We start from the raw sequence: 14433 nt of genomic DNA on the forward strand, positions 1-14433 counted from the left end.
AATATACACCTATGCCATCCATTAAAGCGGGAGGGTTGTCAACTGCGCACGAGCGGAAATTGAGTCCCAAGCGACGATATCAACACACGCTAAAACGCTTGTTTGTAAGCTATGACACGCTATGGCCATCTGACGCATGCGCAGGTGACGAATCCCCCGCTTTAAGTATTGCGACATAAAGTATAACAAAATACTACAAACCATAAACACGTTTATTATTAAAAACCTTATATTAATGTTACGTGTTTCGATGCAAAATTTATCTGTGGTGTGATACGCCTTCATAGCAATGTGCACCGGTGCAACAGCGCCATCTACATAGGTACGGACAAAATATTTGTCATTTCGTTTACAGCAAAGGGCTCAGTTTATACCAAGCCGGTTCAGTGTCGCCACAAGTCAAATCCAAAATGTTTAAGTCAATTTTGCACATTCCAAAAAACATCTTACGGTCCATTCTTTCATAGTTCCCCCATATCTTCACCTGTATTGAGATAATAATAAGTGGACATTGTAATAAGTCATTAAATTCTATATTTTATAAACAATGACACAGGTACTACAAGAAGACAATAGAAAACTAACAATCAGCTGATGACGTATCATCGGGCAGTTGAAGCTACGACCAACTCCACGCACAACCGACAATTAAACGTAACTGAGTTACAGTGGTAGAACTATTGATTTGAACTTAAACGACAAGTACTAGTACTAGTATTAGGCTAAATATACATTTTCTTTGTGTGATGCAAGTTTTATCCAATAAAATACCATAATTGAATGAGATACAAGCACTGTCATACGAGGCACCCTAGCTGAGTGAGATGCAACAATTTCGCTCGCAATACAAGGCACCCTAGCTGAGTGAGGTACAGCTATTCCCCTACAAGGTACCTTGGCCGATTGAGATATAAATATCGGTTGTCAAGTCACTCATGTTTAGTAATGGCGAAGCATCCCAACCCACAATTCACTACGTTCTAGAGGCGAGGGGTTAATCATCCAAATGGATTTACATTAACACAATTGCAGTCAATTTGCATCCTAACAAAATCATACCTCTAACTGACGTCCTTTGAATTTCTTCTTGAACTCGAATTTCTGCTGAAACACTGGTTCCAGTGACCTGCGAGAAAGCCGTGTTTTCTTCTTACTGATGCATTTACTATCGTCCATTAGGTAAAGCTTTAGGTAACACGCTGCAATTTGGTAAAAAAATATTTAGGCAACACGTTGTCATTAGCTGAATCATTAGGTAACAAGCCATACATGGCACAGTACCCGTTAGTTATCAAATTTAAGATATATAGTTTTGTTTATAGTAATATGGTTGGAACAAAAATATGACAGAAGTATGGATCCAGAAGATGATGCTTGATTATGATGATTTTTTAACATTAAAATTATTGACATCATGTATCTGATCGTCAAACGAGTACTTGTGCATATTGAGAAATATTGATCTGGAACAGCATTAATTAAAACAAAATGGCCACCAGTCGCCCATTTTGAATATCTATAACATGTAAAACGAATAATAAAATTTGAACATAATCAGTCAAAGCACATCAGAGATATAGCTCTAGAAGCGCATTCATTTAAACAAAATGGCCGCAAGTTTCATTCCGATCTGAAAAATAAAATGACGTGTATCAGGAACCCATAATCTCTAATGTATGTACCAAGTTTTAACAAAATCCACCCCAAACGCCAAGATCAAGTTTTGGCATGCCAGTAATGCTTGATATTTGATGATTTTTTAGCACTAAAATGGCTGCCATTTGGCCATTTTGAATCAGATAGTCAAACCAATATATCTATGTCATGATGTATATGAATACATACAATTTGATTATAAACAATCAAAGCATGGCAGAGATATGGCACTAGAACTGCATTCATGGATCTGAAAAATAAAATGATGTTCATCAAGGTCCCATAATGTCCAACGTATGTACCAAGTTTAAACGAAATCCATCCATAAACGCTTGATTTTGATGATTTTTAGCACAAAAATGGCCACCATTCGGCCACCTTGAATCAGATCGTGAAACAAATTTACGTGCATATGTATAATATTATATATGATGTATGTGTGAAGTTTGATTGTGATTGGTCCAGGCATGTCTAAGATACATGTCCGGACGCACGCACGCACACACACACACACACACACACACACGCACACACACACACACACACACACACGCACACACACACACGCACACACGGACGCACGGACGCACAAAGGTCAAAACATAAGTCTCTTATCTCGTTTTCGGAGTGCGTTCGAACGGGGACTAATAAGCTGCAATTAGATGAAGCGGCGATACTTTTTTATGATTTTTGAAACCTGGACTGTAGGTGCGTTCGTTTAACTTCTCTGGAATTAACAAGCATATGACTAATGAGGAAGAATGTATTGTAAAGGGAAAATACAGTACAGTGTGGTTTTGGAATCAAATATCGTGGAGGAACTCCTGCGCCTGCACTGTCAATGTTTTAAATAAACAATCAGAGATGCCGAAACCGAAAAAGGAAATTTCATGATATTTCTTGAATGATTGTGCAATGCACCACGTATATCCATCAATAGCGATAGGTACCCCATAACAATTACAATTCCACTGTTTTATAACACCATACCCACTCTATATTGAAATCGCTGGCACACAGCTGGTCGTAACGAGATCGCGATGATTTGTAATAATAATATATGTTACCTCGAGATTAAAAGGGTCCGATATTCTGTTGAAACGTTGATTATGTTATGATGAACTTTGGTTATTCGTGAATTTGGGGGATGGACGACACATAGAAAAATCGAAAACAAAACTAAAAAAGCACATGTGTGATAGGGGCCGGAAAACCAAAACTTTTACGTCAACATCATCCTGACAAAAGAAAATCTAGCCCCGAACTAAGTGAAGGTACACGATTTGGTGTGTTCACATACATGTAGTTTTTAATCGTATGAGTGGATTGCAATTGAGGTGTTTGAGAGTGCCTCAGACTGAGAATTGCATACCTGGGCGTGCGTCTCGTCCGAAGTGCTGCATCAAACCCCTTGCCTTTACAACTGCAACACAGATACGACCATTCTCCGTATACACACGTAACTGCACGTCGCCCATGTCTATGTCATTGTCAGTGGGTCCCGGTTGACTGGGTACAAATGATGGTTGAAGGCTTGTCATTTTGAATTCTATGAGACCAATTCAACAAGTGTTTATGTGATTGTGATTGCTGCGTGAGTGAGTGAGTGTCACTGTTGGATATTTTCCTAGTGGATGGCAATAGAGGGCGCTCAAGTCGATTTACCAATAACACAATGGCCGACACAAATCACGAACAAAATATTATGTTTATATAATAATAACTACAGAATATTTAAATACAAAAAAGCTCGACCAAACTTTACCCTGATATATTATACAGAATTCGTGTACTCAAGGACAAGAAAAAGTAGAAAAGATTCTTACCAGCTGTTATGTATACCAGCAAACTTTGAATCCACCAGTGAGTTAATATCGTATTTATTCTCATTTGCAAATTTGTAAGCAGGAACACTTATTTTTATCAATTAATAATCAAATTAAAGAATCCTCAAGCAGTTAATTGACCAAGTTTGAAGGTTGGAGAATACAGCTTGACAAAGTGTGGCGAAAGTTGGAGAACACAGCTTGACCAAGTGTCAAGGTTAGAGAACAAAGCTTGACCAAGTGCCACGATTGGAGAATTCAGCTTGACCAAGTGTCAGCGTTGGAGAACACAACTTGTCAATATGACATGGTCGGAGAATACAGGTTGACCAATTGTCAAGTTTGGAGAATACAGGTTGACCAATTGTCAAGGTTGAATAAGACAGCTTGGCCAAGTGTCAATGTTGAAGAATACAACTTGGCCAAGTGTTAAGGTTGAAGAATACAGCTTGGCCAAATGCCAAGGTTGAAGAATACAGCTTGACCAAGTGTCAAGGTTAGATAATACAGCTTGACCAAGTGTAAAGGTTAGAGAATACATCTTGACCAAGTGTCAAGGTTAGAGAATACATCTTGACCAAGTGTCAAGGTTAGAGAATACAGCTTGACCAAGTGTCAAGGTTAGAGAATACAGCTTGATCAAGTGTCAAGGTTAGAGAATACAGCTTGACCAAGTGTCAAGGTTAGAGAATACAGTTTGACCGAGTGTCAAGGTTAGAGAATACAGCTTGACCAAGTGTCAAGGTTGAAGAATACAGCTTGGCCAAGTGTTAAGGTTAGAGAATACATCATATGTCCAAGTGTCAAGGTTCGAGAATACATCTTGACCAAGTGACAAGGTTGGAGAATACAGCTTGGCCAAGTGTTAAGGTTAGAGAATACATCTTGACCAAGTGTCAAGGTTAGAGAATACAGCTTGACCCAGTGTTAAGGTTAGAGAACACAGCTTGACCGAGTGACACGGTTAGAGAATACAGCTTGACCGAGTGTCAAGGTTAGAGAATATATCTTGACCAAGTGTCAAGGTTAGAGAATACAGCTTGACCAAGTTTTAAGGTTAGAGAATACATCTTGACCAAGTGTCTGGGTTAGAGAATACAGCTTGACCAAGTGTTAAGGTTAGAGAATACATCTTGACCAAGTGTCAAGGTTAGAGAATACAGCTTGACCAAGTGTCAAGGTTAGAGAATACAGCTTGACCAAGTGTTAAGGTTAGAAAATACATATTGACCGAGTGTTAAGGTTAGAGAATACAGCTTGACCCAGTGTTAAGGTTAGAGAATACATCTTGACCAAGTGTCAAGGTTAGAGAATACAGCTTGACCAAGTGTTAAGGTTAGAGAATACATCTTGACCAAGTGTCAAGGTTAGAGAATACAGCTTGACCAAGTGTCAAGGTTAGAGAATACAGCTTGACCAAGTGTTAAGGTTAGAGAATACAGCTTGACCAAGTGTTAAGGTTAGAGAATACAGCTTGACCAAGTGTCAAGGTTAGAGAATACAGCTTGACCAAGTGTCAAGGTTAGAGAATACAGCTTGACCAAGTGTTAAGGTTAGAAAATACATATTGACCGAGTGTTAAGGTTAGAGAATACATCTTGACCGAGTGTTAAGGTTAGAGAATACAGCTTGACCCAGTGTTAAGGTTAGAGAATACAGCTTGGCCAAGTGTTAAGGTTGGTGAATACAGGTTTTCCGAATGTCAAGGTTAGAGAATACAGCTTGGCCAAGTGTCAAGGTTAGAGAATACATATTGACTAAGTGTTAAGGTTAGAGAATACAGCTTGGCCAAGTGTTAAGGTTGGTGAATACAGGTTTTCCGAATGTCAAGGTTAGAGAATACAGCTTGGCCAAGTGTCAAGGTTAGAGAATACATATTGACTAAGTGTTAAGGTTAGAGAATACAGCTTGGCCAAGTGTTAAGGTTGGTAAATACAGGTTTTCCGAATGTCAAGGTTAGAGAATACAGCTTGGCCAAGTGTCAAGGTTAGAGAATACATATTGACTAAGTGTTAAGGTTAGAGAATACAGCTTGGCCAAGTGTCAAGGTTAGAGAATACATATTGGCTAAGTGTTAAGGTTGGAGAATACAGCTTGGCCAAGTGTCAAGGTTAGAGAATACATATTGACTAAATGTTAAGGTTAGAGAATACAGCTTGGCCAAGTGTTAAGGTTAGAGAATACAGCTTGACCAAGTGTCAAGGTTAGAGAATACAGCTTGACCAAGTGTCAAGGTTAAAGAATACAGCTTGGCCAAGTGTTAAGGTTAGAGAATACAGTTTGACCGAGTGTCAAGGTTAGAGAATACAGCTTGACCAAGTGTCAAGGTTAAAGAATACAGCTTGACCCAGTGTTAAGGTTAGAGAATACAGCTTGACCAAGTGTCAAGGTTGAAGAATACAGCTTGACCAAGTGTCAAGGTTAGAGAATACAGCTTGGCCAAGTGTTAAGGTTAGAGAATACATCTTGACCGAGTGTTAAGGTTGAAGAATACAGCTTGACCAAGTGTTAAGGTTGGAGAATACAGCTTGACCAAGTGTCAAGGTTAGAGAATACAGCTTGGCCAAGTGTTAAGGTTAGGGAATACATCATGTCCAAGTGTTAAGGTTGGAGAATACAGCTTGGCCAAGTGTTAAGGTTAGAGAATACATATTGACTAAGTGTTAAGGTTAGAGAATACAGCTTGACCGAGTGTTAAGGTTGAAGAATACATCATGTCCAAGTGTTAAGGTTGGAGAATACAGCTTGGCCAAGTGTTAAGGTTGGAGAATACAGCTTGGCCAAGTGTTAAGGTTGGAGAATACAGCTTGGCCAAGTGTTAAGGTTGGAGAATACAGCTTGGCCAAGTGTCAAGGTTAGAGAATACATATTGACTAAGTGTTAAGGTTAGAGAATACAGCTTGGCCAAGTGTTAAGGTTGGAGAATGCAGCTTGACCGAGTGTTAATGTTGGAGAATACAGGTTTTCCGAATGTCAAGGTAAGAGAATACTGATTGTCCAAGTGTAATGGTTGGAGAATACAGCTTGTCGAAAAATCTGGACAATCAAAAGCTATTTAATCTTAGTACTAGTCTTGTTCTTTGTGTTTCACCCTGATTGATTATAAGTAAATAATGCAATGCTTTTGATGTAAAATTAAAAATCCAAAACGAGAATATTTACGTAATACAATGTATAACACTACGTTTTCGAAATTGGGAAAAACGTGAATTCAGAATATTTCATGACAGAATGTATTTCTTGTGCACATCAATAATAATTTTCATAATTAGCGATTGCACGAAAATAAATATATTGATGACAAAACTTATTTTATTTTTTACATTGTCGAAATATATGCATTTGTCTTGAGCCATGACTGATAGAAGCCGAATGAATAATATAGCTTGTTCAAAAAGTCATGTATGAACAATAACTTTAATAAATATGATTTTACTTGGTAAACATTCTGTATTGTCGTCTATAAAAACGAAAGAATTCTACAATGACGAAAACGGACATAGTGCTAATACAGACTTACCGGTTGATTTTCTGTTTTCGTGTTCATTTTGGACAATAGAATGTGCAGGTCTTGCCCGAGAAGGTGGTATGAGAGATTGTTTCACATTACATATAACATTTTGCAAACCATTCTTGATTCCAAATTTTCTATTTCATTAGCGCTATGTGCTGTAACTGAATTAACATAATACTATTGAAATTAATTTTCGCTATTTCGCTGAAGGAATGATTCAGTGAAAATAAAATCCAGCAAATATACATTCTCTCCTATATTTTACATTCAATTCGTCAAAAATCAGTGAAAATAAATTCAATACAAAACACCTAGAAGTTTTTTCAGCGAAAACTAATTACATACAGCTAAAGCTTTCACCACAGTTGTTAAACAGATTGTTATGCTAATCTCGGGAGGGTGTCATATCAATGGTGAAAGTGTCTGACGTAGGTATATGCATACAAACGAACAGAAAGTGGCTACCACGCAGTAAGGTCAAACACACCTATATTGTGTAAGTGACTTGAGCCACGGAAACACATGATTGATACTGCTGCCGTTAAAGTTTGTTGTCTATACAGGTATAAGCCGGACGTAGCGGTTTTATATGACGTTCTGACCTTCGCAGTGTAGGTACAACCTATACTTTGTTAATCTAGTTCCAGTCATGGAGGATTTACAATACTACAATACGAAGGTGAGTACATTCCAACGCAACAGACGAAATGAATGAGTGTAAATAATTTAAGCACAATTCAACAGGTGAATGTAAATCACATTGAACACCTCTGTTAAACAGTGAACAAAAAACAGTCTTAATATAAGTAGAATTCGATGTGGGACACATGATACTCACATGTAAACATCTCACGACCTTATATAACATTAGATCACGATCAACACGTAATATGATTCCAATATTAAAATTTTTTCTTTAGCGTGTTTTAGTCGTTATTGGATTATTTTTACACTCACCCAGAAGTGTTTTTATTTGTATTAGTCAATACATGGTAACATTTGACTCCAAATCAATTCATTTGGTTCCGCATCTTGTCACTGTGTTCATTACAAATGCAAACACTCGTACGCAGTACTTTCGCACACACTGTTCAAGGGCGGTAGTCGTCGCGCCGCGCATGTGCGACATTTGTGTCGATAAACATTGATTTTCCCACACTCCAATGCGCTCTGCTAATGGAAATCACAAGTATGAGGTTTGACCTGGGCGCGATTTGCACTAATTACAGCCGGTGACTCTTTCGATACCTTCCAACCACCTAAGACATATTTAATTGAGGCTTACGAACGTCTAAGTGTGTACTTGTTGATCTGCGCAACAGCCAAAGTCGCCATCTTTGTATATATGAGATCCATATATCTCGCGCATGCGTGGCGCAACGACTAACGCTCTTTAATATAGCGAGAAGCAGTGTTAATATTTTTTTCGATCGCGTAGCGTTACCATTTATGGTACTAGCCGCAAACTTAATTTTTGTCATTTGTAGAACTACAACAGCAAAATACTCAGGAAACTGACCACGGAGAGTGAAAGATAAGAATAAATAGAGAGTCTATATACGTGACAGCTAGGGACAGCGTGTTTCTTTCGGGAAGGACACTCACTTTGCAGAAATACTGTCTCAAAATAGAGATTAAACTAGCAAATGTTAAATATTCTCGGACCACTTGCAATGTACGAAGTAAATTTGAATCTGTATGTTAATAATAATGAATGCGCACATAATAACTAGCATACTCCGTAAACAAAACGTCATTCCGCTGCCCCAATCCTTGTTGATTACTATGGATTACGTTCGTGTGGGTGCGTTACTATAAATTTATGAGCCCAAAGCAAAGTTGCGGAAAAACTATTTCGACTCTGTGGATTTGCACTCAATATATTCTTGTCACTTTATTAACTTGGGGTTCGAAAGATATCGCGTGATGTGGATCGAGTATCACAAAATATTACAGCAGCTAAAACAATGCGAAACGGAGAGTTTGTAATAAACCTGCACATATAAATAAGTTCATTTGTATTGACCATTTTCCGTACACTGCGAGAATCACGCGTTATGCGTGAAATCGAACGTAAAAACAGGACAAACAAAGGTCATAGCGTCGTAGTCGCGTCAAACATCGCGTGGGATTCGACAAACGCGAAAGTATTTCGGGGACATTTCCATGCTTAATAATGTGCTGTCCACATTTGATGATAGTCAATTTCGATTAAGTGAGGGTATTCGGAAGCAATTTTCCTCTGTCGAAGATCGGCCGGTCAATGTAAGCTGCGAAATAAAGAAATTCTAGTTCAAAATCAAATCGTTCGATTTTTGCGGCAGACGTTCGACGCGCGTCTTTCATGCATCTCGCGAGATCTCGCAATTGTTCGGAAAATCACCTATTCAGTCTGTCGCTTGACTTATTCAAAACTTCTATAAAATAATAACTCTCTTACAGTAATCACAAATATAAAGTTTGTAAGTCTGTCAACTGTTTTAGGATTTTTCTGCATTGTGCACTTGTATTTAATACTTGAGTTGTTCTCAGCTTCGAAACAACGTGCCTATTATTATATTCTAACAAACTCGTAAGCTACTCGGGCACGATTCTCGCAGCAACGAACATTCTCGCACCGTTCACTAGACTTACTTGCAGCCTGTTGAGATACCGATGAAAAATACTTGAAAAATAAATATAAATTGCGTAAATGAGGGGTGAACGCGAAAGTCCTGTGACCGCGAAATCTCAAAACAAATGTAAATATAAAAGTTCTATGTAGTTTATCAAATGATGCGAAAGTCCGGTTTCACTGCAGACTCGTATGCTTATAGCTTGACTGTATCTTTCAATGACGTTGTGTGAACACGCCGCTCGTTGTATGTGTGGGTGAGTGGGGCGATAGTATGCACCTACTGTAAAATACTTTATTTTAGCTAGAATTAATTTTTGCTGAAAAGACTTTTTGGGTATTTTGTATGGAATTAATTTTCACTGATTTCTGACGAGTTGAATGTAAAATATAGGAAAAAAAGTATATTTGCTGGATTTTATTTTCACTGAATCATTCTTTCAGCGAAAATAGCGAAAATGAATTCCAAGCAAAAATAAGTATTTTACAGTATACATACACAGCTACTGTATGACCATTTTAAAGTACTAATAAGTTTTTTTTTCTTCACTTCACTATGGCGTGCCACAAGTTGATTTAGTTTACACACATGGTTACTGTAGCCTGGAATTGTTTATTATATATTTTTTAAATGTTCCACAATACCCTCCACCTTACACGATTTTTTAAAAAGGTCACCTCTAATTGCCTTCAGCGTGTGACAACCTTCAAGTTATTCAGGTCAACTGTAATAATGTTTCAGGCATTATTGTTCATTGTGTGTACGCTCTTTGGCTTGGGTGGTTACACATCGCCTACAGGAATGTACTACATATTAGCATAGAGAGAAAGAACGGAACATGTCAACTATGGACAGCCCAGACAATATAGTATCGAGCTCTTAATCTAATGGCGACCTCTAACTTTCTATAAATCGCTGTTAGTCATTGTCATGAGCTCGCTATCCTCACATAAATTAGCATCTATGAAGTGTGTACTAAAATAACTCATTACAGTTAGCAAAGCATGTTATGAAATCTATACGACACTATTTTTGTGTATAATTATTGTCTCCAGGGAGACACTTTTCAAATAGTTACTCGTTCAAAAATGGGCGTTACACTTGGACACACTTGGCTACTCTTGCCTCGCATACAGTTTCTTGTTTTTTTGGGAGGTGTTTTTTTTTTTCAATAAAATTACCACAACACACTCTCACTCACATAAAAATGCCACCTGACGTAAATACTGCCATGTCGACTTGCAATCAGTGAATTAGGACATATTTGGCTATCATATACGACATCAACCGTCGACATTTTGCAGGACCGCTAACTCAGTTAAATATGGTATAATGGCACCGTGACACCTTTATTGTCCGAGGCGTACAAGGTTTTCTCAATCACATTGTTTTGTTTACGTTTTCTCAGTATTGATATCCAGTTCAGTTCGTAAAAGTTTTTTAATAAACTCGAATCTAATTACAACCACTGGCAACGACAATTTCACCAAACTCCGCCCTAACCGATTGTCTGGCATTGACATGTAAAAATCTAAGTCAAGACATAGGACACGTTGTCGGTGACTGTAGTGCTAGGTACGGTGTACTATAAAAGGAACGTGTATGGTTCGATGACTTCACACAAAAGTCCCCGTCAATTCGTCACCTGTTCACTGATTTTACTTCCCTACTCACAAAAAAGATATCTTGTTTGAAACAACTTTGCAGAATTGTTTGCATACTTGACAATACAAAAATAACAACTGTACTTGTTAAGTTAAAAATTATATTATGTTATTATATTTTGCCATTTCTAAGGCGGGCGTTTTATGTTACCACGGTTTTATTCAACAGCAATTGCATTCAATATTTATCTAAATAAATGTAAATTAATACCCAGAGTTATGGGGGAACCAGAATTGTAATTGCATATTACAACGTATGGCGTTCAGCAACATCAATGTTTGTTTGACAAACCTCGTTGATGGCGTTGAACGTTACCTGCATAAAACGTAAATTGCAATTGACCTTACTGTGACGCATGCGTTGTGGAATACGGAAAATGGGACCGAAGTATGCCGTGTGCACTGCTAATAACTTTAACGAGGTTATGACACATCTCATGAATATTATTTGAAAGTACAATAATTAATAGAAAGCATTTATTATAAAACGCCGGAATCATGCATACTCGGTCTTAACCCCAACTATGTCTATTGTTTATTGAAAGACTGTACACGCTTTCAATCATACTAAACTGGTCACCAAATTGTTCTGCTTTTTATACTGATGCCGGCGTGAGCGTTGGCAAGCCTGAAGCCTAAATAGGCTTCCGATTGTATACAGCGCCACTAGTGGCCGTTTCGGGCTCCATGCGTCGATACAACATTTACAATAGTTCCTCCTAACAGAGGAACACAGAGTTAGCTCCTTACATAATTATACCCAAGCCTATGTCTAAACGCAGTGCTTATAATACGATATACATTGTGTAACACAGTACTTAATGCAACACAAGGGAACCAAAATATATTTCGACACATAATTATGCCAATGCCCGTGTCCGCACGCAGTACTTACAATACGATATACGCTGAGTAACATATAGACACAGAATTTATTTCGTTACATATTTACACCTAATATACGATATACATTGGGTAACACAGAGTATATCTCGTTACATAGTTATATCTATGCATATGTCTGAACGCAATAATAACAATACGATATAGATTGTGTAACACAGTACTTACGATAAGATATACATTGTGCAACACAAGAGCACAGAATATAACTCGTTACTTAGCTGTACCTATGCCTGTGTCTATATTCAGTACTTACAGTACAATATACATTGTGCAATACATGGACACAGAATAAATCTCGATACATAGTTATACATATGTCTGTGTCTGAACGCAGTATTTACAATACGATATGCATTGTGCAATACATGGACACAGAATAAATCTCGATACATAGTTATACCTATGTCTGTGTCTGAACGCAGTATTTACAATACAATATACATTGTGCAATACATGGACACAGAATAAATCTCGATACATAGTTATACATATGTCTGTGTCTGAACGCAGTATTTACAATACGATATACATTGTGCAATACATGGACACAGAATAAATCTCGATACATAGTTATACCTATGTCTGTGTCTGAACGCAGTATTTACACTACAATATACATTGTGCAATACATGGACACAGAATAAATCTCGATACATAGTTATACATATGTCTGTGTCTGAACGCAGTATTTACAATACAATATACATTGTGCAATACATGGACACAGAATAAATCTCGATACATAGTTATACCTATGTCTGTGTCTGAACGCAGTATTTACAATACAATATACATTGTGTAGCTTTAAAATCGCCAGACGAAGTTACTGATTTTTTTATATTATACAAAAACAAATTGAATCATTTTTTCAACGGGGGGGGGGAACCCCAAGAACCCACCCCCTAGATCCGCAACTGGATGGTTACCTCGTGGTAGAAGTGCGACAAGCGCCTCAAGGGACTACCTGACTGATAGAGAGAGAGAGCACTATTAGATTTTTCATTCATTGAAGTTAGCAAGGTATATTTTACGTTTTTACCTAATTTTGTTACAGGATAATTCAATGGACAACGCAGCTTACGATACGATTTCCCAAGACTCTGATCTTTCATCGGGTAGCGGACGGTCTGCAAGCTCAACTGACCCTATTTACCAGTACGCTACACCAGACGGGGACATCAAGACACGAAAATTTTCGCAGGTCTTACACGCGAAAGAGGGCCAATTACCATCGAGTAGAAAGAAATCCCGCTGTCGGTTTCCAAATACTTGGATATTTGGTGCCTCTGTTGTACTAGTCACTTTCGCTTTGATGTGCGGGATTGCAGTGTATATGATCAGTAAGTCTTCCATATCGTCATCCTATTGTCATGATTACAAGAGTTGACAATGTTATTTCACAGAGGCTTTTCCGTCAGTGATTTATCTTGAATTTCAAAATAATTATTTTCTAAACTAAGCCCTAGCTAAATTATTTTCAACGCCATAACTGTTATAAATATCTGTCTCTAGTTTTGTTTTAGTTTACTTACTTCAAGTTGTTTATCCAATCAACATTGTCATCATGAATAATTAATCATGGAATGTAATGATTAGTGACGTAATTTGTGTACTACCCCATTTCCTTACTTCGAGTGAGCTCTCAATCATTCAGATTTACGATTGTTTACCAATCATTAAGTCGACAGCAAACTATTAAAATGTTAAGGTCAACTTTGCTGTCGAATTCCGTTTACAAATCTTTGAGGCAGTTTTGAGGCAAGTGTCGTGATTCTCGAATGATTAAAGCGGAAGGGTCATCACCTGCGCACGCGCGGGAATTAAGTCCCAAGCGACGATAACAACGCATGTTAAAAACGGAAAGTCTCATGGGCGTTGTGTCGTCACCGGAAGCGCTGTCCCAGCACAAACCTGTGTCATATGACGCCTTCCTAGCCGATTTTGGCTAAAATTCCGCTCCGCCGCCTCTTTACAACAGTGTTTATACGCGGAACTTGATATTGCTTTTTACAATTTGGGTTGCCTTTTAATCACATATTTTTGTGAAATCTTGTTTATTTAGTGGAATATTATTGTCATACATAATTCAATTTTTGAAACAACAGAAACTAACACATAACAACGATAATAACATTTGTGTTTGAAGTTCGGAAGTAGTTGCGTTATTTCCGGTTTCAACTCGTTCGAAAATAGAACATCCTTGAGCGCAAGTAAATCACACGTAGAACGTCTTCCGAACCAGACATTAGCAG

At 37.8% G+C, this 14433-nt stretch overlaps 2 protein-coding genes across 3 annotated transcripts in view; one reads left to right on the forward strand and one right to left on the reverse strand.

Annotated features, from left to right (window-relative positions):
• Positions 1-255: 255 nt before the first annotated feature.
• Positions 256-1190, reverse strand: LOC102805377 (regulating synaptic membrane exocytosis protein 4-like). The gene is made up of 2 exons (XM_006814313.2): positions 1060-1190; positions 256-484 (listed from the first exon to the last, which is right to left on the reverse strand). Exons 1-2 carry the CDS (start codon positions 1174-1176, stop codon positions 350-352), a joined length of 252 nt encoding a protein of 83 aa, XP_006814376.2. The 5' UTR covers positions 1177-1190; the 3' UTR covers positions 256-349.
• A 6259-nt stretch (positions 1191-7449) lies between these two features.
• The window catches only part of LOC100375209 (uncharacterized), a 40235-nt gene continuing 33251 nt past the window's right edge, over positions 7450-14433 (forward strand). For both annotated transcript variants that reach the window (XM_085507926.1, XM_085507927.1), the window contains exons 1-2: positions 7450-7675; positions 13236-13521. In XM_085507926.1, coding sequence (XP_085364052.1) covers positions 7646-7675; positions 13236-13521 — 316 coding nt within the window. In that variant the 5' untranslated portion in view covers positions 7450-7645. The remainder of the gene's footprint in view (positions 7676-13235; positions 13522-14433) is intronic.

This window comes from Saccoglossus kowalevskii, chromosome 14, assembly GCF_978046115.1.
Source record: "Saccoglossus kowalevskii chromosome 14, keSacKowa6.1, whole genome shotgun sequence".
Classification (NCBI taxonomy): Eukaryota; Metazoa; Hemichordata; class Enteropneusta; family Harrimaniidae; genus Saccoglossus; species Saccoglossus kowalevskii.